At 44.0% G+C, this 27,009-nt stretch overlaps 1 protein-coding gene across 1 annotated transcript in view; it reads right to left on the minus strand.

Annotated features, from left to right (window-relative positions):
* LOC137524650 (BOS complex subunit NOMO1-like) overlaps positions 1 to 27,009 on the minus strand; it is a 157,432-nt gene that overhangs the window by 103,248 nt on the left and 27,175 nt on the right. The window contains exons 5-10 of the mRNA XM_068244764.1: positions 20,732 to 20,838; positions 19,816 to 19,888; positions 16,224 to 16,376; positions 10,039 to 10,176; positions 7,611 to 7,700; positions 3,230 to 3,335 (exon numbers count right to left, since the gene is read on the minus strand). Coding sequence (XP_068100865.1) covers positions 3,230 to 3,335; positions 7,611 to 7,700; positions 10,039 to 10,176; positions 16,224 to 16,376; positions 19,816 to 19,888; positions 20,732 to 20,838 — 667 coding nt within the window. The remainder of the gene's footprint in view (positions 1 to 3,229; positions 3,336 to 7,610; positions 7,701 to 10,038; positions 10,177 to 16,223; positions 16,377 to 19,815; positions 19,889 to 20,731; positions 20,839 to 27,009) is intronic.

Consider the following 27,009-nt stretch of genomic DNA (forward strand, 5'->3'; position numbering starts at 1 on the left):
CACAGTGATGGCGCGTATACTTCAAATACAGGAAGTGAGCAGTGATGTCCCTTTCTGTATCTGCGCCGTTACTGTGCACCATTTGCCTGGCTGTCTCTTCCCCACTTATCTGAGGTCTGAAGTATGCTGCAGAGCAGCACAGCAAGGCGCTAGGGAGGAGGAGCCAAACTTTGTGGAGGCAGGACAGGACCAGGACAAGTGGCATGCGGGCACTAAAGTGGCAGGCAAACCTGGTGTGTACCACCTGGCCAACAGCAAAGTACCACCGGTGGTACGCGTACCACAGGTTGAAAAGCCTTGTTTTAGGGTATGTCTCTACCAGCTTTGCACATCTAGAGACTGAAATCCTTGCCCATTCTTCTTTGCAAAACAGCTCCAGCTCAGTCAGATTAGATGGACAGCTGGATCAACACTACAACACTGGACCCAAATGACAGCCAGTTAATAACTACTGTTTAAACCCCTTCTAGTAAACTCCAAGGGACCTGGCCAAGTAGTTTAATATATCAGAAGTTGACTATATCAGGATTATTCATACATTGTATATTCATAAAGGTGCATGGTCGAGACCTAGTAGGGGTGGCTCCAATTGCACCTTTTGCTGCAATTACAGCTGCCTGTCTTTTGGGGTATGGCTCTACCAGCTTTGTACATCTAGAGACTGAATCCTTGCCCATTCTTCTTTGCAAAACAGCTCCAGCTCAGTCAGATTAGATGGACAGCATTTGTGAACAGCAGTTTTCAGATCTTGCCAAAGATTCTCGATTGGATTTAGATCTGGACTTTGACTGGGCCATTCTAACACATGGATAGGTTTTGTTTTAAACCATTCCATTTGTTGCCCTGGCTTTATGTTTAGGGTCGTTGTCCTGCTGGAAGGTGAACCTCCGCCCCAGTCTCAAGTCTTTTGCAGACTCCAAGAGGTTTTCTTCCAAGATTGCCCTGTATTTGGCTCCATCCATCTTCCAATCATCTCTGAGCAGCTTCCCTGTCCCTGTTGAAGAGAAGCACCTCCAGAGCATGATGCTGCCACCACCATATTTGACAGTAGGGATGGTGTGTTCAAAGTGATGTGCAGTGTTAGTTTTCCGCCACACACAGCGGTTTGCATTTTGGCCAAAAAGTTCCATTTTGGTCTCATCTGACCAGAGCACCTTCTTTCACATGTTTGCTGTGTCCCCCACATGGCCTGTGGCAAACTGCAAACGGGACTTCTTATGCTTTTCTGCTAACAATGGCTTTCTTCTTGCCACTCTTCCATAAAGGCCAACTTTGTGCAGTGCACGACTAATATTTGTCCTATGGACAGATTCCCCCACCTGTCAGTTAGTTGACAGTAACAAATGTTTTAAACAGACAATTAACAACATTGCAATCTCTGTTTAGTGATGCAAAGGTTACCAGGAAAAGCAGGTGTGGGAGGCTGGAGAGTTTTGCTGGGATGGAGACTTGAGTTCAAGAGAATGGCTGACAGGGGGAAGAAAGCGTTCTTGAGACTGGAGGTTTTGGTAGGGATGGTTCTGTAGCGGTAGTCTGATTGTAGAAGGTTGAAGTAATGACTGCCAGGGTGTGAGGGCTTGTGCGTTATCCCGTTGGCTTTGGTTCTCAGCCTAGATGTGTAGAGTAGGTCCAGCAATGGCAGGGCTGATCCAATGATCCTCTACGCAGCATTGATTACACTTTTACTTTTGTGCCTGCCACGTGCGTTTGTGCCTGCATACTAAATGATAATGGAGGACTAGAAGATAGATTAGATAGTGGCAGTGTAGAAGCCTGTCAAAAGCTCCAGCAGAATTCCAATGTTTTCAATTGTCGCAGGAAGAACAGCCTTTGCTGAGCCACCTTCTGGGTTCTGGTGATGTTCTTCCCCCAGATTGTCAGTGGTACAGGAACCGAATCTTTGGTACCCTGATGACCTAAGTGTCTGCAATGGAAACCGAATTGAGAGTGAATTGGAGCCTTCAGAAGTCCACGGTCAGTTTTTGCTGCATTTAGGACAAGCTTGTTCTCTTTGCATCATTTGTAGATTATCTCATTGCGGTATGCGTGCTCTCCATTACAGTCAAAGAGATTAAGAATGGTGGCGTCATCAGCGAATCTGATGACCTTGACAAAGTGTGTCATGATGACCTGTGTCATTGGTTTTTGCATGGGAGGAGCAGCTATCAAGCTTGACTAGTTGCGTCCTGTTTGTGAGGAAATCCTTGATCCATGTGCAAAGAGTGTCTTCGGCTCCAAGTTGTTCAAGGTTGTAGTGCAGGATGTTCAGGCAAATTGTGTTGCAGACGGAACTGGAGTCTAGAGATGGTCATGTTTGGGAAAACTTATGGAGAAGCATATGATCAGTTTGGTCAGGTAATAGATATGCAAGTCTCTGATTTGCTGGTCGGGATCATGTGCTAGAGCAGGATGTGATCACAGCAAATCAGAGCTGTGCAAATCTATCAGCTAATCAAACCTATAAACACGCTTCTCCACGAGTTCTCCTAGACATTTCCATCACTACTAATAGCATCCCTCTTAGCCTACCCATGATACCTTGCTGCTGTGTATTACGACTGCTAACAAAAATGGTTCCCTGGCTTACCTGTTACCTCTAGACAGTTAACTAGAAAATCCATAATTATTTATGACAATTTTGTGTATTTGCAAACTCATGCAAAGCATTAATGATCCTTTTCTGGTGTTTGTTAGTTGCTGTCCTACAGTAACAGACGTGATTTCCACAACAGAATATACCTGTTGTGACTGATGAACTGGACTTAAAGAGGAACTCCAGTGAAAATAATGTAATGAAAAAAGTGCTTAATTTTTACCATAATTATGTATAAATGATTTAGTCAGTGTTTGCTCATTGTAAAATCTTTCCTCTCCCAGATTCACATTCTGACATATATTACATGGTGACATTGTTACTGTGGGCATGTTATGTAGCTGTTTCTAGCTGTTCTGGCTGTTAGACAGCTCTAAACAGCCATTTCCTGTCTGTGAACATTGTTACATTGTGGCAGTTTGCCAGGAGTACCGCAGTATTCAGAGCCTCTAGTGGGAGTGGTTTTAGCACAAAATCAGTCACACAGCGCCCCCTGATGGTCTGTTTGTGAAAATCATTCTATTTCTCATGTAAAAGGGGGTATCAGCTACTGATTGGGATAAAGTTCAATTCTTGGTTGGAGTTTCTCTTTAAGGTAGCAATATACTGTACAATTATCTTGGTGTGGGGACTTACCTTTCATTTGGTTGTTGAGAGTAACAATGGCATCTGCTACCCCTTCCCCTTCTGGCCCATTCAATACTCGACCAGTAACAGAGAAACCCATTACGTGAAAAACAGGCTGAAAAAAATAAAATAAAATATATATTCCTACAGCAGGCCATTAGAATTAAATTTCACCAACATGTAAAATTATAACTGTAAAGTTTCTTTAATGGGGCCCAGTTATCTAGAGAGAGAGAGAGAGAGAGAGAGAGAGACAGAGTGAGTGAGCGAGCGAGCGCGCGCGCGCACACAGGAACAGTGGTTGTGCGGTTTATATTTTTTTTTTCAGCATTCTGCAATATACACAACCTGCCTTCTCTGTTGTGCTTTCTTAAATGTACACTTGTACAGTATCTTCTAGCTTCATGTTACTTTGGAGTGCTTCTGAATATCTTGCAAAACATTCTTCACTGCTGATGATGCACCTTCATTACTGTGCCAATAAAGTGTTGTAGTCAATGACAACTGTTGTAGTCAATGACAGCAACAGTACGTTATACCCTTTTCTTTTTTTTAACCAATATTAGTTCATTACAGTTTTTGGTTGCAGTGACCCTTCTAACCAGTGAGTTTGATAACTGCATAAGCAGCTTGATAGACACATTCTCTTTAATTTAGTTTAAGTGGGTATATACCTTGGCAGTGCTCTACACACAGGCACTGTTGACATTGGACTCCCTCTCTTTCTACAAAATAGTTCTCCTGACAGGACATTACGGTATACATAAGCAGTGCTATCAGAAGCATAAACCTATATTAACCACTTCTGCCCTCAGTCGTGTTTCACTTTATGCATCCGAGCAATTTTCACCTCCCATTCATTTGCCTAGAACTTTATCACTAATCATAATGAACTGATCTAAATCTTCTTTTTTCCGCCACCAATTAGGCTTTCTTTTGGTGGTATATTTCGCTAAGAGCTACTTTACTGTAAATGCATTTTAACAGGAAGAATAAGAAAAAAACTGAAAAAAAATATTTCTCAGTTTTCAGTTATAGTTTTAAAATAATACTGGCCCCTATAAAAAACCCACATATTGTATTTGCCTAATAGTCCCAGGTATTACACCGTTTAAATTAAGTCCCTATCACAATGTGCATTTTTTCCATTTTGCATCCATCACTATTTACAAGCTTATAATATTAATAAAAAAATGAAATATTTAATCTTTACATGGATATTTAAAAAGTTTATACCCTTAGGTAAATATTTACTTTATTGTAATTTCTTTTTTTTTTTAATTAAACATTTTATTTGGGTATTTTTGGGAGGGTGGGATGTAAATAGTATTTTTTTAATGTAAATATGTGTTTATTGGGACCAATTTTGCAGATCACCGGTTCTGGGGCAACAGCCATGTAGGCCAATTTGATGCAGTGTGTGGCATATGGTCTGAGCACTGAGCGCCAACACCCCACCACCAACAACCTCTGCAGCAATGCTGCCAACACTCATACATCTATTTGCAAAAGACAACCTTGAGATAGGATGGTGAAAACGTGCACCTAACTCCTTTGTTCAACCATAGCAAGGCCTGTTCTGAGTGGAATCGGTCATGTTAAACTGCTGTATGGTCTTGGACTCCCTTTGCTGCAGTTCAATGTCAGGGTGCTGGCAATCGTCTGATAGCCTAGGGCATCTTTATGTATAACAACATTTCATAGCCTAGGGCATCTTTATGTATAACAACATTTCAACTTTTAAGATCCGTAGAGAGTTTTCTGCCATGAGGTGCCATGGTAAACTTCCAGTGCCCAGTATGAGTGTGAAAGCGATTAACACCAAATTTAACACACCTGCTCCCCATTCACACCTGAGACCTTGTAACAAGAATAAGTAACATTACCCCAGGGAGGGAAATGACATTCTTCACTTAGGTGTTTACACACTTTTGTTGCCAGCAGTTTTGACATTAACCACTTTACCCCCGCCCGTACGAATTTCTCCGTCCCTTTTTCCATCCTTTAACTTCCAGGGACGGAGAAATCCGTACTTTCCGCGTTCCCGATGCTGTCCGCGCTCCCGCTCGTAAACACGCCGCCCGCCGCTAGTAAACACGCCGCCGCCCGTTCGCCCGGAGATCAATGAACGGGAAAATCCATTCCCGTTCGTTGATCTAAGCCCCACAATGATCCGCTGCTCTCCTATGGGCAGCGCGATCATTGTGAGAAAAAACTCACGTGTCCAGCCTCCTTATACTTCCTCCAAGCTTCCGGAAGGAAGCTTGGAGGTCGCATTAAAACAAAAAGTTACTGTGGCCATCTTGTGGCCAAATAGTAAACTACACCCTACACATTTTTCACATACAAATAAATGATTTTTACACAAAAAATTAACTCATTACCTCCCACACTCCCCCCCTTTTTTTTTTGTAATTAAAAAAAAAATTCAAAAATTTACAATTAAAAAAAAATACATAAATAGTTACCTTAGGGACTGAACTTTTTAAATATTTATGTCAAGAGGGTATAACACTGTTACTTTATAAACTATGGGCTTGTAATTAGGGATGGACGCAAAACTGAAAAAAATGCACCTTTATTTCCAAATAAAATATTGGCGCCAAACATTGTGATAGGGACATAATTTAAATGGTTTTATAACCGGGACAAAAGGGCAAATAAATTTCATGGGTTTTAATTACAGTAGCATGCATTATTTAAAACCTATAATGGCCGAAAATTGAAAAATAATTATTTTTTTCCCCACATTTTTCCTATTTTCCCATTAAAACACATTTAGAAAAAAATAATTCTTGACATAATGTCCCACCTAAAGAAAGCCTAATTGGTGGCGGAAAAAACAAGATATAGTTCATTTCATTGCGATAAGTAATGATAAAGTTATAGACGAATGAATGGAAGGAGCTCTGAAAGGTGAAAATTGCTCTGGTGCTCAGGGGGTAAAACCCCTCAGTGGTGAAGTGGTTAAAGGACAACTGAAGCGAGAGGTATATGGAGGCTGCCATATTTATTTCCTTTTAAACAATACCAGTTGCCTGGCTGTGCTGCTGCTACTCTGCATCTGATGCTTTTAGCCATAGACCCTGAACAAGCATGCAGCAGATCAGGTGTTTCTGATATTATTGTCAGATCTGACAAGATTATCTGCATGCTTGTTTTTGGTTGTTGTTCAGTCGCTAATGCAGCCATTACTGCAGCGCTGGAGCCAGGGAGGTGAGCGATTTCTGGAACTGCTGCAGATCTCCATGGCAGCATGATTTTTCCCAGGTTTTAGGGTCTGAAAGGGTGCATAAAAATGGCAGCGCTTTTAGACCAGGTAAGTGGCAGCTTGTTTGTTTTTTAGGATGCCACAGAACCCCTTTAAGCCTTGTACACACACACAATTTTGTCTGGCAATGAGTGTCCAATTTTACCACTTCCATGTAGTATGAGAACTTACCTACACAATCTGTTCATAGCATTCAAAGTCTGTTGGCCCCCATTCTACATGGAGGTGATAAAATTGGCCAATAAAAAAAATACACTCTTAGAAGAAGGGACCAGATTTAAGTATTAATGGGGAAGCAGCAAAGTAAAAAAAAAAAAAAAAAAAAAAAAACAGGGACTCTGAAGCGAGATTAAAAATCGCTTTTTACCTTATATTCAACATGGGCATGTTTGCCCCTGCTAAAACGCTGCTATCCTGCGGCAGAACGAGGGGTCTTTACCCCCCAATACCCCCCCTGAAAAATCCACAACTTTCTTGGTCGTGGATTTTGCTGCTCATGGAGGCAGAGCTATGAGCCGCAGCTTTGCCTCCATGCGTGTCTATCAGCCGGCGGATCTCCGCCTCTCCCCGCCCCTCTCAGTGAAGGAAGGCTGAGAGGGGCGGGGAGAGGCGGCGATCAGCCGGGATTGACGCGCTGATAGGCATAGCTACAGCCATTAGCTCTGCCTCAACAGGAAGCGCTCCCCGGGCATCACGGAGGGGATTTGGGGGCTAAAGACCCCTCGTTCTGCCGCGGGATAGCAGCGTTTTAGAAGGGGCAAACATGCCCCTGTTGAATATAAGGTAAAAAGCGATTTTTAATCTCGCTTCAGAGTCTCTTTAACGGCTTCCAAGTAGTAGAAGGCTGGGACAGCTATAAGATTTAAGCCACAGCCTCGTCTTCTGTGAACATGACAAACATACCATCTTGTGGTGCACAGCTGATGGAGTTCTTTTATAAAGCATGTTACACACTTTCAATTATGTTTGGCCAATCACTGACCAATTTCACCACCTTCATTGCTCCTCCCACAGTTTAAGGATTTTGCAATGTTAATGAGACATTCAAACAACAAGCAAATTTAAGAAATGCTGCAAGGCGTTATGTCATTTGCCCAGAATAAGTAAATAGATTATTACCTCTAATCTGAGGCTGTTGTGTTCTACAGTGAAATCCAGTCTGGATGGCGCAACGTCAAATGTAATTCTCTCTCCCCTGTAAAATGGCAGCTGAAAGACACAGATCACTTGATTCAATTGGTTTGTTGACATACCCAAAATAAACTACCGGTATTTACAGACGCCAATAAATACATGTCGAAACTTTCGGGACGTCTGCCTTTGCACATGTCAACTTCAATGACATCCCATTCCTCATTCATAGGCTGTAATGTGGAGTTGACCCATCCTTTACAGCTATAGCAGTTTCTTCTTTTCTGGGAAGGCTTTCCACAAGGTTTAGGGGGTGTTTATGGGAATTTGTGACTATTCTTATAGAAAAGCTTTTGTGAGCCCAGGGACTGAATTTGGATAAGAAGGACTAGCTTGCAGTCTCCACCAGTGTTGTGGAGTCGGATTTGGAGCGGGAGCTATTTTTGGGTACCTGGAGCTGAAGTCGTTGGTTTCATAAACTGAGGAGTCTAATTATTTTTTAAACAACTCCACAGCCCTGGTCACCGCTATGTTGTAGGCCAGCACTGGGTAGTTCAATAATGTGCAGGCACTCTGTGGCAGTGCATGCTTTTATAATTGTATATCAAAAAGTAAGGGCTCGTTTCCACTAGTGCGGCGTGCGTCTCGCAGACGCATGCCACACTGAGCGGGTGGGCGGCATCGCAGGCGAATCCCATGAGCCGTGCCATGCACGGCTATGGGATTCGCAGCCTCCGCCGCAAATTCTGTGGGGGGGTCCAGCCGAATCGCTCCCGCAAGCGATTCCGCCGCGGCCCCGTCATCCCCTATGGCAGAGTTTCCCCGTGCGAATCATGTTCGGGGAAACTGCAGAATCGCCGCCGAAACCGCCCTAGTGGAAACGGGCCCTTAAGCCCAACATCAGTACAGCAATTTATGGTTTCTTAAAAAAAAAAAAATGTAATTAAAGGGCACTTATCCGTTAGCCGGGTGCATCCGGCAGGTGGCGCTAATTACTATTCCCCCTCCAGGCCACCATGGATAGTAGGGAAAGATGTAAGTCTGTTGGAGTTTTGTCGCCACCTGCCGGATGCGCCCGGCTAACAAATAAGTACCAATTAAAGTTTATATACAGCACATACTTTATACCCCCAAAATACTCTAAACGAAAGAAGGTATTGCATATATAAATAATACTAACATTACATTTTAAAGTGCGCATACAAAAGGAATAGAACACACACACACACACAGCTCACCCAGAAACAATACTCATAACCTTCAGCTCATTCTCATTATAAGATACAGCCTTGCCACCTCAGGTAATTCAGCTTTTTGGCTGAGGTACCTAGTTAGAAAGACTTGATATGCCTCCCTACCATCCCTAGCCACATTTCCCAGCCCCAGGTGATGCAATAACATGGCCTGTACACCAATATTGCCAGCCAGTTGTCAGGTGGGGAGGATGTTGGTGGTCAAGTCTATAGCTGAATTCTCATCCAACTATCAAGACTCACCAGGGCTCTAAAAAAGCCCAGCCTGAGAACAGCAGCAAGTTTACCCAAGTTAATAAGGCTGCATGATAGGTACACAATGACCAACTACAGAGTCACTTTAGGAACAGAAGAAAGGCTGTGGCCGTTTGTGGGACAACCTCAGTCAAGAAGTGGTTGCCTTTTTCATTCTTCTCGCTACACATAATTGTGGAACAAGTTCAATTCAGCTTTTTCTGCACAGCTACAGAGCAGAGAGAGGTGGAAACCAATAATGAGCAGTTTATGAAGCTACTCCAGGCCTCTTATCCAGGATCCAAGTGCATGCACTATAAACAACCAAACTATTCAGGTTTTCATGAACAGTTAGAGGAATTCAACCTATCGGTTGAATACCTCTCTGCAAGGCTTTGGGAGCCCGAGTGTTCCTAAAGACAAGGCTGCTCCATACTGCGCAGATGTGAGCGTGCTAGTGCAGTATGGAGCCATACAAGTGCTCCTGAAGTCTTCTGCAGCTACATATTTGAAAAGGGGGTTACAGCGCTACAATGAGGGAACCATGAGAGTAACGGAAAGTCTCTATAGGACACAAAGCCTTCCATCTCCATGGATAAATATCTTCTTTTTTTATTATTTAAATTCCATTTCAGATTTGCTTTAAATATAATACTCAACTGTTATTAAGAACAGTTGCACTTGCTGACTTACAGGAAAATGTCAGGGTATGAGCAATAAGCATTTTGCAGTTGTGTATATGCTCCCGCTGCAATCTCTTCCATGGCTGGCTATAACATGTTTAAGCTGCTGTCATCCTTTTCTTTAGTCCAGAAAGCTTCACACTAATAGATCCAGCTAAGTGGTGATTAGCACTGATACAGCGATAAAGCAGATGGTTAACCAGACAGGAGGAAAAAAAAAAATAAGAAAAAGAAAAAAAAACTTACCACATTGTAATCTCCACTTGGTAGTGATTGGAAAGTAAAGGTTCCATCATCCTTGGATGTGACATGGCACAGATATGAAACAGATTCATCTTTGCCTTGAAAGCCTTCAGCAGGAGCCAGATTGCAGCCCAAAATATCCTGAAAAAAAACAGAGATCTGGATGTAAGCAGCATGGCAAAGTCTGTGAAAAGGGAGATTTGACTGTCTACTTTTGGAGGTTCTGCAAATAGACAGCTAGGCCCATATGCAATTAACTTTATCTCCTGACTTTTCTCCTAGGTGATATATTCACAACTTATCAATTGAATGCCTTTTAAATCACCAACAAGCAAGAAAACACTCAAAACTATTTTGATAGTACGTTTTCACCTATCTTTTGGTTCATTTGTCAGTTGCAGAGAGCTGAAAAGTTATTTTAAAGCACATCCGAGATGAAAAACTAACAAGTAACTTGTATATATATATATCTCTTATCTAAAGTTTAGTTAGTTTACACAGCAAATCTAGCAGCAAACAGCTTCAATAGTTTATGATTATTTATTCCGATACAACGAGGGCAGCCATGCTCTGTTTGTCACAGGCTGAGGCTGGAGATGCTATCAGCTTGCCTGTGTGTAATGTGACAAATTCAGTCCCCTCTCCTCCTCCCCTCTGCCTCTGAAATCTCTGGCTACTAACCTCCTCCTCCTGCCCAGACTGAATGCTACAGTGCCAAGGCACTCTAAAAAGCTGTGGGCGAGGCTTGTTTAGTTTATAGGGAATTACCGGTAGAGTATTAAAACAAAACAAAAAAAGTATTTGGCTTGAGGAATGCCCTATAAACTATATGAAAGGAACACAATTAAGTAAAAGTTTATCCCGGATCCAATTTAAAGAGAAGATAAAACATCTGAAGAGAAATTTTACGAGAAAAAGCTACATAAATTGCATATGGGACCTAGTCTATTAACTAAATGATGTGCATAAAAAGCAATATTTGCCATGCAATACAAAAAGTAGCTTCTACCAGGCAATGTCTTGTGTTTAAAAGGAACCGGAGGTGAGAAACCTATGGAAGCTGCCATATTAATTTCCTTTTAAAGGGAATGTCCAAACACACATACATTTTCACGCATTACTGGTTCAATGCGTAAAAATTTACGCATTGAATCAGTAATGCGTAAAAATGTATGTGTTAATGTTCCTGCACTAGCGGGAATGCGTAAAAATGTACGCAATGCGTCCTGCCGACCTCCAAGGTCGGCAAGCTGCCAGCAGGGGACTGGAGCAGCAGTGAGTGACTACGAGGGCACAGGATGGCTGCATGGGGCTGGTAGAAGCCCCAGGTAAGTGAAACTCATTTTTTTATTTTGCTTGGACATTCCCTTTAAACAATACCAGTTGCCTGGCAGAACTACTGATCTTTCTGGTCAGTAGGGTCTAAATCACACACCTGAAACAAGCATGCATCCAATCTTGTCTGATCTGTAACAGACATCTGATCTGCATGCTTATTCAGGGTATATGGCTTATAGTACTCATGACCTGGTACATGGTCCTCATACTTTTAAAATGTTTTATTACTGGTGCTGTGTGGCTAGCACACAGCACCATCCTCCCACTTCCAGCGCCCCCTTCAGAAATAAAATATGTGCGGGGAGGAAATGACAGTCCTTCCTCCCATCTGCTCGTTTATAATTCATCCCCCCTCCACCTGCCATTATAGTTCCCCTTATGATTTACTGCACACAGCTTGCACGGGAAATTTGCTGTGAGCAATCCTGTGGTATTTGAGGTCGGATATCCTTCCGACCTCAAATACCACACGATCGCTCTCAGCGCATCTACCCTGCACGCTGTGTGCAGTAAATCATAAGGGGAACTGTAGCGGCAGATGGGGGGATGAATTATAAACGAACAGAGGGGAGGAAGAACTGTCACTTTCTCCCTGCACATAATCGACCTTCTGCCTCAGTCGAAGATTATGACTGAGCAGAACGGGTGTTACAGGGGGCACAGGAGGGGGGAGGGTGGTGCTGTGTGCTAGTCACAGCACCAGTAATTAAACAATATTAATGTAGGAGGAGGGAGAGGGAACCAGGTCAGGAGTACTTTTAAAGTATTAGAGACAGAGGATCAGCAGGACAGCGAGGCATTGTGCATTATTTAAAAGGAAATAAACGTCAGCCTCCATATCCCTCTTACCTTACGTTCCCTTTAAGCAAACGCTGCTGTACCTCCCCTCCCCTTAGATTGTAAGCCTTTGGCAGGGTCCTCCCTTCCCTAGCGTATTCTACATGATCACTTCGTACTTTTATTACTAGGTCTACCTAACCAGCCCAAAATGGCATGATCATGTATTTTGTACCCAGTTTGCCTTGTATAGCTGTGCCCTATGTTGTATGACCTTGTTACATTACCAACTGCCATCCTTTGTATCATTGTATGTATTTATTGTCCAGCGCGGCGTAATATGTTGGCGCTTTATAAATGCAATCAATAAAAATAATACCTGAATATGTAATGCAAATAGTCTGATTCTTTGCTTATCTGGTGACTTGTTCAAATAGGCAAATCAACCAGCTAAGTAGAGAACACTTTTAGAAGGTGCACAACTAATAGTTTTGGAAGTAAGACATTAATATAGTTATTCTTCTCCAATAACCAGACCAAATATCACTACTATATGTTCTACTTTAAGGATAAGGATGCTCTAGAAACTTAGCTGCATAAAGACTGGATAATGCGCGGTTTAAGGGTACCATCTATGATATACAACACCAGTGTTTGAATCCAGCCTGGAGCTAGTACCTAAGCTATTAGGAATCCTTGAGCAAGACTTCCTAATGCTCCAGGCTGAACAACAGAAAACCCCCTTTTATAGTGGCTTCAGCTCCTAAAGGAATCATCAGGGCGATTATAACAAAAATAGGTGCTAATTAAGAAAGGCTTCGTCCAGCCCCAAGCTTCCAGCATGTCCCTCGCTGCAGCTCCATTGTCAGCCGCCGCTGCCTCCAGGTCGGCTTGACGTCATCGCCGGCGACCGGGAAGCTTCACAGGCAAACGGCTCGCCGCGGAGCAGCAGCGAGGGACATGCTGGGAACTTGGGGCTGGATGAAGCCCCGGGTAAGTAGCACTTATTGTCCTCATATTCCCTGATGACTCCTGTAACAGCCTAGAGTCTGACAGGAGACAGGAGATAAGCCCTACAAAGGTTTACAAGCCCTACAAACAGAAATCAAAACCATCTTGGCATTCTCATAGCAATATTACTACACTGTATGGTGAATAATGTTTGGACATGAGCACATTTGTGCACTTCTGTGCATTTCTTTTCACCAACCTTATGGTGCCCATAGACGGTACAATAAAAACATTCAATTTTCCCATTTGACCAAAATGATCGAACAAAAATGTAAAATCTTTTTTTTTTTTTTTTAATCATGGAAAAAGAATAGATTATCCAGTTATTTCAATAAAAATCTGACCGGACATGTTGGGAAAAAAAAATCTTTATATTCAATCTAATGGAATAATCGAACAAAACGTATGGGCACCATTAGTCTGTAACATTGTGTTGCTAAAAAAAATACACAGAAGCATGCAAGTGTGCTCAGGCCCATAGGATTACGTTGCTCAGCGGCCTTTGACAAATTTATATTTTATTGTATTGAAATAATGCTGAGAACATCACATGTATGCAGTGACTACAGATTTCCACCACATACAATTCGCAAAGCCCATTATTTTTATTTTTGAGTATGTGGGAGAGCAGGTAGGCACTCGGAGTTGCAAGCCAAAATCAGGAAGAGTACCCAGTACACTATGTGCTCAAGACTGACAAAGGAAAGGATTCTGCAGCAAACAAAAAGCATAGGAAAAAAGTCTGGCACTATAGTGTTTATTGTACAATAATAAGCCAGATATGAGAAAATATTCCATATCTCAGTCCTGCGAGGCTTCCACTATCTAATGCCTATTGGTGACTGCTTGCTCTGAGTCTCCCCCTGTCTTCGACATGAGAGGGGACCAGAGATCTTTTTTGCAGCCACCATTACGCATGATTTGAGCACTCTTATAGTAGCTCCATGTAATGCGGACTTTTCTTACGCATGGTGTTTTGAGTAACGTGTACACGCGTCATGCTTTGACGCTTGTGCGCGACCTTCCATGCAGAAATGTAGCGTTCCATAGGCGTTGTGCAGGCTTTGGGCATGCTGGATCCGCGTACGCCTACGCAACTTTTTGACGCGTACACGCGGCTTTGTCCTGCGTACCAAATGCGTTCCACAATGCTCTATGGTTATAGGGTATGAGTTCTTCCTACTTCCGGAGGGGGCGTGGCTTACTACAGCGAACCGGAAGTGCTGCTAGATGCACTTTAAAAACGCTTCGCTGTCTGTCCAGCACTGCTGCACTTTTCACCTTTGATAAAGCCTGGCGCAAGCCATGCGAAACGGTCGTTAGGCCGTGCACCCTGTGGCACCCACCACCGCTGCCTCCAATCTGTACCCAGACACGTACGAAGACAACTACTGGTATGTTTTCACTGCACAATCTACCATTGCATACCATGCCTGCTGATGCACTTTATTTTAACCTTTGTTCAACTATTTTTGTACAATAAACACTATAGTGCCAGACTTTTTTCCTATGCTTTTTGTTTGCTGCATTTTTATTTTTGAACCTGTGAACTTGGACAGAAAGAGTGTCCAATTTGAGTACTTGCCCAAGCAGAGGAAAGCCTCTGAAAAATCCCGTCTCCATGACACCATTCCAGCACCGGGACCCCCAGAAGTCCGTTGACAAAGGCTTCTTGATGGAGCTCGGCCGCACAGGGCAGACAGCGCCGGCACACTAGCAGGGAGCTAAACGTTCTTGGCTTTTCCCGTCGGGCCTAAGCATCAGTTCCACCTGCACAGGGTGGCCTTGCTTGTTCTCATACAGGAGAACAGGCGTGAGCTCCGGGGGTCCAAGTGCTGGAATGGTAAAGATGAAGGGGGACGTCGCCTCCACTGACACTACCAAGGTAATCATCTCAATTTTCCCTCAAGACATCCTGGATGAAAAACTTATCCAGAGCACTCTTGAACTCAGACTGGGGCAACTTTCAGCAGGACAACTACCTTAAAGGGATAGTTAAGTCAAAAATAAAAAATGATTTTTACTCACCTGGGGCATCCCTCAGCCCCTTGAAGCTGTATGATGCCCTCGCAGTCTCGCTCCGATTCTCCTGTCCCCGCCGGCGGCTACTTCCAGGTTCGGCGACAGCCGCTGACAGGCTGGGAACGCGTGTGATTCTCCGCGTTCCCAGACGCTATATCACCCTCTATGTTGCTATAGCGTATAACATATACGCTATAGCAGCATAGAGGGTGAAATAGCGGCTGGGAACGCGGAGAATCACTCGCGTTCCCAGCCTGTCACCGAACCTGGAAGTAGCCGCCGGCGGGGACAGGAGGATCGGAGCGAGGCTGCGAAGGGCACCATACAGCTTCAGGGGGCTGAGGGATGCCCCAGGTGAGTAAAAATCATTTTTTATTTTTGACTTAAGTATCCCTCTAAGCACGCAGCCAAGATATCAAACAAGTGGCTTCAGGACAACTCTGTGAATGTCCTTAAGTGGCCCAGTCAGAGCCCAGACTTAAATCCAATTGAACATCTCTGGAGAGATCTTAAAATGGCGGCGCACAGATGCTTCCCATCCAACCTGATGGAGCTTTAGAGCTGCTGCAAAGTGGAATGTGCAAAACTGGCCAAGGATAGGTGTGCCAAGCTTGTGGCATATTCAAAAACACTTGCAGCTGTAATTGCTGTCAAAGGTGCACTGACAAAGTGTTGAGCAATGGATGTGAATACTTACTGTATGTTTATGTGATTTCTCATTTTTTTAAATTAATACATTTGCCAAAACCTAAAGTCATTTTTTTTTCACGCTGTCATTATGGGGTGTTGAGTGCAGAATTCAGACAAAAATTAGTTTAAGCCATTTTGGAATAAGGCTGCAACATAATAAACATGTGGAAAAAGTGATGTGCTGTAAATACTTTCTGGATGCACTGTAGTTAACCACAGACAATCTTGAAAACACAAATGCATCCATATCCAAATGCACGTCACAGAGCAGAGTGTCCAAAGCTAATCTTATTTCTCAGTCTGGATGCTCCTTGTGTATAAATTTCACTGAGATTCTCAGGCTTTTTTACCTCTTTATTGATAGTTGCAGAAAACAACAGGAACATGACCCCTTTCATTGGCTCCCCATCACTGCGAACTGAGCCAGAGACATCATAACCAGCAACAATAAGCGGAATGGCAGCATGGGCATTGGAATTTATCACCTGAACCACTGTAGATGCCTAAAAACAAAATAAATAGATTTTAGAAAAAATATTTATGGCTTGCAAGAGTGTTAAATATAGTACTGCTACTTCAGTGAAGGTACAATTATAGCTATTTTCCATACGCTCTCCCATGCACATATTGGAAACTCCTGTTCTCCATCTTGGAGTTCTGCCTTTTCATGTCATTTACAAACACATAGCAGCATCTCAACTGCCTGAAAGCTGCTCTCTCTTCAGGCTGATAGGGTTAGGGCTATACAAATCTTTCAGAGTAGAGGCCAGTGTAGCCAAACTCAATTCCCATCACTCTGGCCACTTAACTACTGTATGTCCTGCGCCAAACTTAAAGTACCTGATATGGGGAATAAAAAAAAAAAGAATATATACATACCTGGGGCTTCCTCCAGCCCCCTCCAGGCTGATCGCTCCCCCGCCATCCTCCTCTGAAGAACTATGATAGTGAGATCAGCTCGGAGGGGGCTGGAGGAAACCCCAAGTATGTATATTTTCTTTTTAATTCCCCATATCAGGTTTACTTTAAATGACAAATGAAGTGAGAGGTATATGGAAGCTGCCATACTTATTTCCTTTTAACCTCCCTGGCGGTAACCCCAAGCTATGCTCGGGCTAGCAACGGGAGCTCAATGCAGAGAAATGGCGTGCAGTGGGCGTTTTTACTTACATCCCATCGGATCCAGACGCCAGCAGCCATTCTCCTTCCTGTCTTTAGAGGCTCTGAATCACTCTAGTGAGATCGCCATCGGCAATCTCTCTATAGGGTTACAGTGCCACCCGGAGGACGGAGGGAAAATTGCATCGCTGGACTCCAAGGAAATGAGTGAGAGCAGGGGCTGCTGCAGAGACTCTGGCGCATTGATTTTTTTCCTGATTTTTGGGTTTGCGATATGCTGAAAAGACCCTAAAATCCAGAACAAAAAAATACCGCCAGGAAGGTTAAGCAATACCAGATGACTGGCAACCCTGTTGATCTATTTGGCTGCAGTGGTGTCTGAATCCCACCAGAAACAAACATACAGCTAATCTTGTTTCTTGTCAGTTTTTGACAAAAATGTCAGAAAATCCTGATCTGCTGCATGCTTGTTCATGGTCCATCATGGCTAAAAGTATAAGAGGCAGAGGAACTGTCAAGTGCCAAGCAACTGGTATTACTTAAAGAGAATCTGTATTGTTAAAATCGCTCAAAAGTAAACATACCAGTGCGTTAGGGGACATCTCCTATTACCCTCTGACACAATTTCGCCGCTCCTCGCCGCATTAAAAGTGGTTAAAAACAGTTTTAAAAAGCTTGTTTGTAAACAAACAAAATGGTCACCAAAACAGGAAGTAGGTTGATGTACAGTATGTCCACACATAGAAAATACATCCATACACAAGCAGGCTGTATACACCCTTCCTTTTGAATCTCAAGAGATCATTTGTGTGTTTCTTTCCCCCATGCACTATAGTTTTAGGCTGCTCCTTTTCTTCCTGCAAACAGCTTTGCCCTTGTTTGTAATTCCTCAGTATGTGAAAGCCCAGCCAGCTCAGAGGACGATTTATCCAGCTTGTAAAAGATAAGAGAGAAGAGAGAAGCTGCTCTAATCCTAAATAACACACAGGCAGTGTGCAGAGAGGGGCCTGGAATTGTGAGTTCATAGCAGAACCACAACACTGAAGAACTTGGCAGCCTTCCAGACACAGGCCGACAAGTCTGACAGGAGAAAGATACATTGATTTATTACAGAGACTGTTATAGTAGAAAGTGCTGCAGTAAGCCAGAACACATTAGAATAGCTTTTGGAACTTGTAGGATGATAAAAAACAGGATGCAATTTTTGTTACGGAGTCTCTTCCTTCAATTGTCCTTCAGCTATCTCAGCAACTCAGAGCTGCAAAAGTTACTTTGTGCTTTATGAGGTGACAGATTTGACAGGCGCCAATGCACCAAAAACAACTGCTTTGACTCTTAGTGCCTTCAATTACTCAGTAATGACAGCTTGAAATGTAAATCAATTTTACATGGAATAAATGTAAAATTGAAATGATCTGGTTGTACTGAAGATACTCGTGGTGAAAATAAACGGATGAGATAAACTTGTATCTATCCTCCTACTCTTTCGGAATCCTTTCTTTTGGAACCCCAGCTTTATTTTCTTTTGAGGTCCTCCCACACATGGCCTGGCTCATTGCATTGTGGTAGTCTCCCCGCCGCAGCACGTTACAGTGGCCATTAGTCTCCATGAGCCACTGTACCCATGGTGCAACGGAAGTGCATGGATCAACACAGAGGCGACACAGACTCTGCAGTGTGTGACCAATCGGTACTGCTTGATGCTCAATTGCAGTCAATGGCATTACAACTATCTATAATAGATTGTTGCGGTGCCCATGGGACGTTGCTCGGCAAATTACCCTGTTGGCACAGTCTGCTGCGGGGTGTATAAAATACGGAATGGTGCAGTGCGAGTGTCCTAGAGAGTATGCTACGCTGCAGGTAGTGTAGCATAACGAGCGCTAGTAATTTTACGCCGCCTCCCTGCAAAAAAGGAGCGTTCCTCTCCTTCCACCCCTAGCCCCTTCGGGTCCAATCACTTCAAAAGGACATGATCCCCGCACTCTGATTGGCCCAATAGGCTGCTTTTCAAGTGACAGGATCAGTGAGGATTATGCTAAAGTCTGATAAGGTTGCGAATGGAGAGAAACCGCCACTTGCATAGTTAATGTTTAACTGTTTCAGGCAGAAAAAGAAGAAAAAGAACACAATCTAGTTGTTTGTATACTTAGCACTGTACATACACGTTTATCTAAAGTCACACGTCACCTTGGGTACACTTTCAAATTCTAGCTGTTCTCTTCTCACTGCAAAATTCCCTGCCACAAAGGTGTATGGAGGATAAATCCACTGTCCTAAGTTCTCCACATTACCAAACCATCAGGATCGGCAGTGATTTTTACTAACATTACAATGCAGTGCACCTTTCCTTGCATGGCTCTTCCGGCACTCCATTATAAGGATAGAGTCATGTTGCTATCCTATTGGACTGGATTCATTTCACACATAGTAATGAAAATTGCAGCAAAATTGGTGCAGGTGCCCAGAATCCTTGTCTAAAGCTACAAAAGCATCTTGAGACTTGCCCAAAATAATTATTCATGATCAAGTTGGGTGGAAGGCTAAATTGTGTGCAGGTGCCCTCTGGCAATAGTAGGACCCCCTTCCTCAATTGGCCAAGCAGGAAAATCCTTGGATGACATTGTATTCCCTGCAATGGTACACCTCCTGCTCATCCTCCCCTCTCCATAGAAACACACCCCGCTTGGGAGTTGAGCAGCTTCCCTGTATAGGCATAAACTGTCACAGGTCAGGAATATGAAGATATGGATACCGTACATAAAACTGAACATGTAGCTTTGGTATGTGACAGCTGAACGAAAGTGTTATCAAAAGATATACCTCTTTTAAAGTCCAAGTAGGGTGCGATGCAACAATATCGTATTCTCCTGGAAGAACCTTATTAAAAGAATACCTGTGTAAAAAATAGAAATGTATTTGATTAAATGGTTGAAATGTTTTCATGCTATTGACCCAACATTTTATACAATCTAGAAATATTTTTTTCATTTTAGGTACAGGAAGACTTGATACCAAAATGGTGATACCTGATATAGGTAGAAACTGAATTGTTTAACAAAAGCGGTCAAGTAAACCTATTATGACTGCAATACAAAAGATGCTATATTTGACCTAACAAGAAGTGCTACATCCTTTTATGCTCATCCTTTGAAATTGCAGCTCCATATGCGAGAGGTATATGGAGGCTACCATATTTATTTCCTGTTAAACAATAAAAATCGCCTGACTGTCCTGCTGACCCTCCGCCTCGAATACTTTTAGCTATAGACCCTGAACAAGCATGAAGATCAGATGTCTAACAAAAATCTGACATGATGGGCTGCATGCTTTTCAGGTATGGGATTCAGAAACTACTGATGATTGAAAGATCAGTAAGACTGCCGGGCAACTGGTATTGTTTAAAAACAAGTATAAATGGCAGCCCCCATATCCCTCTCACTTCAGCTTCCCTTTAAGGTGCTAAACAGAAAAAAAGCATGTAAGTCTTAATTGTTTACTAAATTCTTACTGTCCAACTCACTAGAGAAGCTAAAGGAGAAGTAGGATTTCACAGGTTGCTAGAGAGTTGCATGAGGCTAATGTGCACCTCCATATATGACAATTCTAAGGGTCTTCTGTTCAGGTCTGACTTGCAAGTATGAAGACTAAAATTATGGTCATAGGAATAAACTCTAAAAGCTTGCAAATCTTACAAATAGTTTAATAATTTGTTTATATATAGAATTTCAGAACTTACTTTCCTCCATGTTGAGTGATGGCAGTCTGCAGATTTGCCCCCCCACCAACTTTTCTTAAAGAAACATGCACTCCAGCTGGACCCAACTCCTGATTTCTGCTGAGAACCTTCAAAGAGATTATAAAATGATCATATTATTAATCCGATTCAAATGTGAACATTTGTAATATAAGCACATACCACCTACTTAGAATTTTAATGGCAATAAAATTGACTCAGGAGATCTGTTCATTGTTCTTAAAGTGAACCGAGCACCTTTTTTATCACTCAGAACATTTCTATAGCACATGAAAAATGCATGCCGACAATCTGTTTCATTATTAAAATAAACTTTCATTTTACCTTGTATTTTACAGTCAAAGTACTTTTAGTAGCCTGTTTTAGCAGGCCTGCCCGACTGTCCCTAACTGCAGAGACTTCAGGAACCTAATTGTTTTATTGAGCTAATTACCAAGAGGTAAACAATGCCTTTTCATCAGCATAGGGAGTGAGTAATTAGGTCTGTTTCTTCAAAGCCATTGTGTGTGTCAATGTGTCAAGATAGCATCTCTGACTTCTGTAAATAAGGAATGTGAGAAGGGGAGGGGGGAACATGGCAGCTTCTATGCCAGGAGAGATTCCAGCGAAAGAGAATGTGCCCAGTTCCCTTTAAGGTGGCCATACACTCATTAGATTAGCATCAGATAGATCTCTGATCTATCTGATGTGTTTAGGAACATTTTTTACTAGGAACAGATTTCCAATAGATTTCAGTTTGAAATCTATTGAAAATCTATCTGATGGCATTTTTTTGCCATCAGATTTTCATTAGGGCCGATGCAAAATAAGAAGCAATCTCAACAGATCGACCAAGATTTTCCACCCTGCCAGATCGATTGAAATCTATCGAAATTGATCGAAATCAGCCGCAAATCGATTTGGGAATTTGAAAGAATAGTTTTCTGATCAACCGATTGATGGCTGAAATCGACCAGCGTATGGGCCCCTTAAATCTAAAGCTTCCCACTCCTCCTAAAGGTGGCCATACACTCGTTAGATTAGCAGCAGATAGATCATCAAATAGATTTCTGATCTATCTGATGTGTTTAGGAACATTTTTTACTAGGAACAGATTTCTAATAGATTTCCATTAGGTCAAGTGCAAAATGATAAGCAATCTCAACAGATCGACCTAGATTTTCCAGCATGTCAGATCGATTGAAATCGGCTGCAAATCGATCGATTGGTCAATCGATCGCTTTTGATCGATCGGTTGCTAATTGGCTCAGTGTATGGGGCCCTTAAGAATGATTCTGAATACCTTAATGACTACTGAGGCTCCACTGGCTCAGTCAGTCTTCCTGAGTTATCCTGCCTTCTGGTAGGCATGATGCTCACACCACCACCTACTCAGGACATGGGATGGCGTGATGGACAACTCCCAAGCCACACAATCCTCCTACTATCAGGGACAATGGAGGGTGAGGGCACAACCAGTGGGGGAGGGGGGACGGGCAGGTGGTGAGAACAATGCAGTTGATGGTCATTGGGGTGAAGTGATCCGCCAGCACGGATTGCAGGCCAAGCAGTTTAGAGGGGATGGTGACTGCTGTACACGGGCTGGATTATCGGCAAGGGCGGTCATTATCAGCCGCCTCGGCCAAGTTTCACCTGGCGTGTGTACAGAGCTTTAAACTGTGAAGCAGATCTAAACTCAGATCTTCCTCTTTGCTCTAAAAGATAAGCAAAAGCATAATAACCTTTAGGGCCCGTTCACATCTAATGCTGGGCATACACGGGTTGATGCGCCCTTATCAATCGAGCCACTGATGGCTCGATTGATAATTTCCGAGAGGTCCGATGACCCGCCTGATCGATTCCCCGCTCGATCCACGTGGGCGGACAATAGCGGGTAATCGAGTAGAAGATAAGGAAGCACCCGCGGGGATCGATCCGGCGGCTAATCGAGCCAACGGACCGACTAGTGTATTCCCAGCATAATGCTGGGTTTACACCATACAATTTTCTGTTAGATTCTTCTGTTATGCTGGGCATACATGGGTCGATCCGGCGGCCGATTAGCTGTCGGATCGACCCCCGCCACGTCTCCGATCGTACGTGCGGATTGATCCCCGCTCGTCCCCGCGGGCGCTCCTAATCAGCCGCTCGATTCCCCGCTATTGTCCGCCGGCGGGGATCGAGCGGGGAATCTATCCGGCAGGTCATCGGACCTGTAGGATATTACCAATCGAGCCATCAGGCTTGATTGATAAGCCTGCCCAGAATGCTGTGTATGCCCAGCATTAGATTTTTCTGTTAGAATGCATAAACGATTCTTTTCTGTAGAGAATGGTCATTATCTCTGGTGCATTGTCTTCTGGTTATCTCCTGCTGAGTAGAACAATCCCTAATTGCTCGGCAGATAGATCGTAAGATAGATAAATTTCCAACATGTTGAACCTTATCTATCTGGCAGGTAAATCTAACAGAAAATTGTATGTAAACCTAGCATTAAATTGCAAAAACGCCGGCAATTACCGCCGGCGTTTTGCGGGAGTGATCTTCCCTCAATTAATGCGGAAAAACCACTGGACACTGCGGCGGTTTTGGAGTGATCGCAATTAGCGTGCTATGCATGCTAATCGCGATCGCTAAACGTTAATCACCGGCAAACCGCTGCATGTAACACGTTTGCAGTTAACGCTAATAGCAAACGCGACAATGACAACACTGCCATGTGTTACATGCTGTAGCGGTTTTTACAAAACCGCTAGCGGCTTGCCTTGAGCGGGAATCGCGCGATTCCCACTCAAGTGAGAACGGGCCCTTAAAGAAAACATTTCTTTGTTACAACTTAAGGTGGCCATACACTCGTTAGATTAGCAGCAGATAGACCATCAGATAGATTTCTGATCTAGCTGATGTGTATAGGAACATTTTTTACTAGGAACAGATTTCAGTTTGAAATCTATTGAAAATCGATCTGATGGAATTTTTTTGCCATCAGATTTCCATTAGGGCCAATGCAAAATGATAAGCAATCTAAACAGATCGACCTAGATTTTCCAGCCTGCCAGATTGTTTGAAATCGATCGAAATCGGCCGCAAATTGGTCGATTGGTCAATTGATTTGCAATCGACCAATCGATTTTGATCGATCGATCGGCCAAAAATCTGCTGAGTGTAAGGGCCCCTTTATTGAGCTCCTAAAGAGACCCTGCAGAGTGGTTACTGCCTGGTTTCCTGAGAGCACAGCAAGGGTTAACCTCCTTTGTTTACATATTAGCACAGAACTTTGGCAAACAGCTGACAGCTCCTATAACACTTGCTGATTACTGATTAAAATAGTAAATAGAAGCAAAAACCTTTTATCTGTCAGGGAGAAAGTAGATAAGGTTTTAGTGCAGTAAAGTTCAAAGCTAATCTTACCAGATTTTTGTCAGAAACATCTGATCCGCATCAGGGTCTATGGCTAAAAGTAAGAGACAGAGGATTAGAGATGGCCCGAACGGTTCGCCGGCGAACTTCCGGGGTTCGCGATCGGAGAGAACCGCAAACTTTTCTGGAAGCTCGGTTCCCCCCATAGTGCATCATGAGGGTCAACTTTGACCCTCCACATCACAGTCAGCAGGCACATTGTAGCCAATTAGGCTACACTCCCTTATAAAAGGCAGGCAGCGTCAGACATTGGACTCACTCGTGTGCCTGCAGTAATTAGTAAAGGGATAGCTGCTGCAGACTCTCATAGGGAAAGCTTAGTTAGGCTCTTGTAGGCTTCTTAGCTTGCTTCTGCTAGAACAGGAGAAAGCCGTCACCCAGTGCCTCTACAATTTCAGTGGAAGGACACAATCTGGGGAAATGGGGATGTTCTGGCCAACAACTGGACACTCATGCGAAATGCATGAAGGCTCATGAGGCCGTTTGAGGAGGTGACCAACCTGGTGAGTCGCAGTGAAGGCACCATCAGCGACTTGATCCCGTACGCTTACTTCCTGGAGCGTGCCGTGCGTAGAGTGGTGGATCAAGCTGTGGAGGAGCGTGAAGAGGAACAGTTACGGGAGGAAGTGTTGTGGGATCAATTCGCATCAGAACCAGATGTTTCCTCAAGACCTGCGGCAGCACAGAGGGGGGAGGAGAAGAAAGAGTCGTGTGGGGAAGTGGAGTCAGACTCGGATGATGAGGAAGGTGTTTCTTTGGAGGAGGAGGTGGAGGCGGTGGCAGAACAACCGCAGCAGGCGTCGCAGGGGGCTTGTGCTGCTCAACGTTCCCGTGGTATTGTTCGTGGCTGGGGGGAGGAGGAGGACTGACCTGACGTCACTGAGGTAGAGCAAGAGGAGTGTGGATCCAACTTTGTGCAGATGGCGTCTTTCATGCTGTCCAGCCTGTTGAGGGACCCCCGTATAAAAAAACTCAAGGTGAATGAGCTGTGCTTGGTGGCCACGCTACTAGACCCTCGGTATAGGCACAAAGTGGCGGACATGTTACCAACTCACCTGAAGGCAGAAAGGATGCAGCACATGCAGAACAAGCTGGTAACTGTGCTTTACAATGCGTTTAAGGGTGTTGTCATCACAGCACAATGCAATAAAGGTACCACTGCCAGTAATCCTCCTCGCATGTCCACGCAGGCAAGGACAGGACACTCCAGCGATCTCATGGTGATGTCGGACATGCGGACATTCTTTAGTCCAACGCCTCGCCTTAGCGCTTCCGGATCCACCCTCCACCAACGCCTGGACCGGCAGGTAGCCGACTACCTGGCCTTAAGTGTGGATGTAGACACTGTGAGCAGTGATGAATACTTGGACTACTGGGTGCGCAGGCTTGACCCAAGATAATAAGGTTGTTGCTTCATTGTGGACAGACCAAATTTGATCAGCTGGACAGTCACGGTTCTGTCATTCAGCTACCTCAGCCCGGCGACCATATGGGCTGGAAAGCCGCCATCGACCTGCACTCTCGTCATGGTGTGCACCAGTCCAGCACGGCCGTCACTACACAAACAGCTGTTTGCAGTCACTGCATACCTTTCAATGCATCTGTGAATGCACATTGTATTATACCTGGCAGTCAGTGCATACATTTCAATTGAATGGATGGCAGATTTGCCCTCCATAACAGATTCTCGTTACAGGTAGTAAAGTCGATCAGTGTCATATACAGCAGGGCCTCGAAAGTCCTCCTGTATTGTTGTTTTTGGTCACTACCTCGGGACGTGCATGGTATGCCTGCTGTCTTCCTTGGATGTGTGGTAGCTGTTGCTGCTCCTTTGCCCACAGCATGCCTGCTGCCTTCCTTGGATGTGTGGTGGTGGTAGTTTCTTAGGCTCCCACTCCGGACCGGAATCGAACCAGGATTCCCCGGCCATTACCCGTGGTCACCATGCTACTGAGAAAGTACCATCGAAAGTTTCACACAGTTGAATGAATGGCTGACTTGCCCTCCATAACAGATTCTCATTAAAGGCAAGTGGTGTCATCTCTGGCACACAGCGCTGGGTCAAGGATCCATCTGACCACAGAACGCTGGTCTGCAAAGCACGGTCAGAGCAGGCACATTACTTATACAGCAAATGGGCCTTACTTGGATGTGTGGTGGTGGTAGCCAGTTCTCAGGCTCCCACTCCGGACCGGAATCGAACCCTGATTCCCCGGCCATTACCCGTGGTCACTCACAATGGCAGACTTGCCCTCCATAACAGATTCTCGTTGCAGGTACTGAACATATAGCATAAAATGTAATTTAAAAAAAAAAATAGATGTAAGCTTTAACAATGGTAGAGAAAGAACCATTGAAAGTTGATAAGGCAGTCAGAAATTACCCAATATCAATGAGGAAGAGCAATCTCGCCATGGTGCGTGCCAGTCCAGCACGGCCGTTACTACACAAACAGCTGTTTGTGGTGCGTTACGCAGCGAGTTTGGTGTGTCAGTGTGAAGCAGTACTCTAATTACACTCCCTGATTTGGTTATACACATGCAAGATGTTTTAAAGCACTTTAGGTCTGCAATTTAGCATTCAATGTGATTTCTGCCCTTAAAGAGACTCTGAAGCGAGAATAAATCTCGCTTTAGAGCTCATAGTTAGCAGGGGCACGTGTGCCCCTGCTAAACCGCCGCAATAGCGCCGCTAAACGGGGGTCCCTTGACCCCCAAACCCCCCACTGCGACACTTGGTCGCAGACTTGGGTCGCTCCTGGAGGCAGGGCTAACGGCTGCAGCCCTGCCTCCAGTCGCGTCTATCAGCCGCGCATCGCCGCCTCTCCCCCGCCCCTCTCAGTGAAGGAAGACTGAGTGGGG

Source organism: Hyperolius riggenbachi, chromosome 7 (assembly GCF_040937935.1).
Source record: "Hyperolius riggenbachi isolate aHypRig1 chromosome 7, aHypRig1.pri, whole genome shotgun sequence".
NCBI lineage: Eukaryota > Metazoa > Chordata > Amphibia > Anura > Hyperoliidae > Hyperolius > Hyperolius riggenbachi.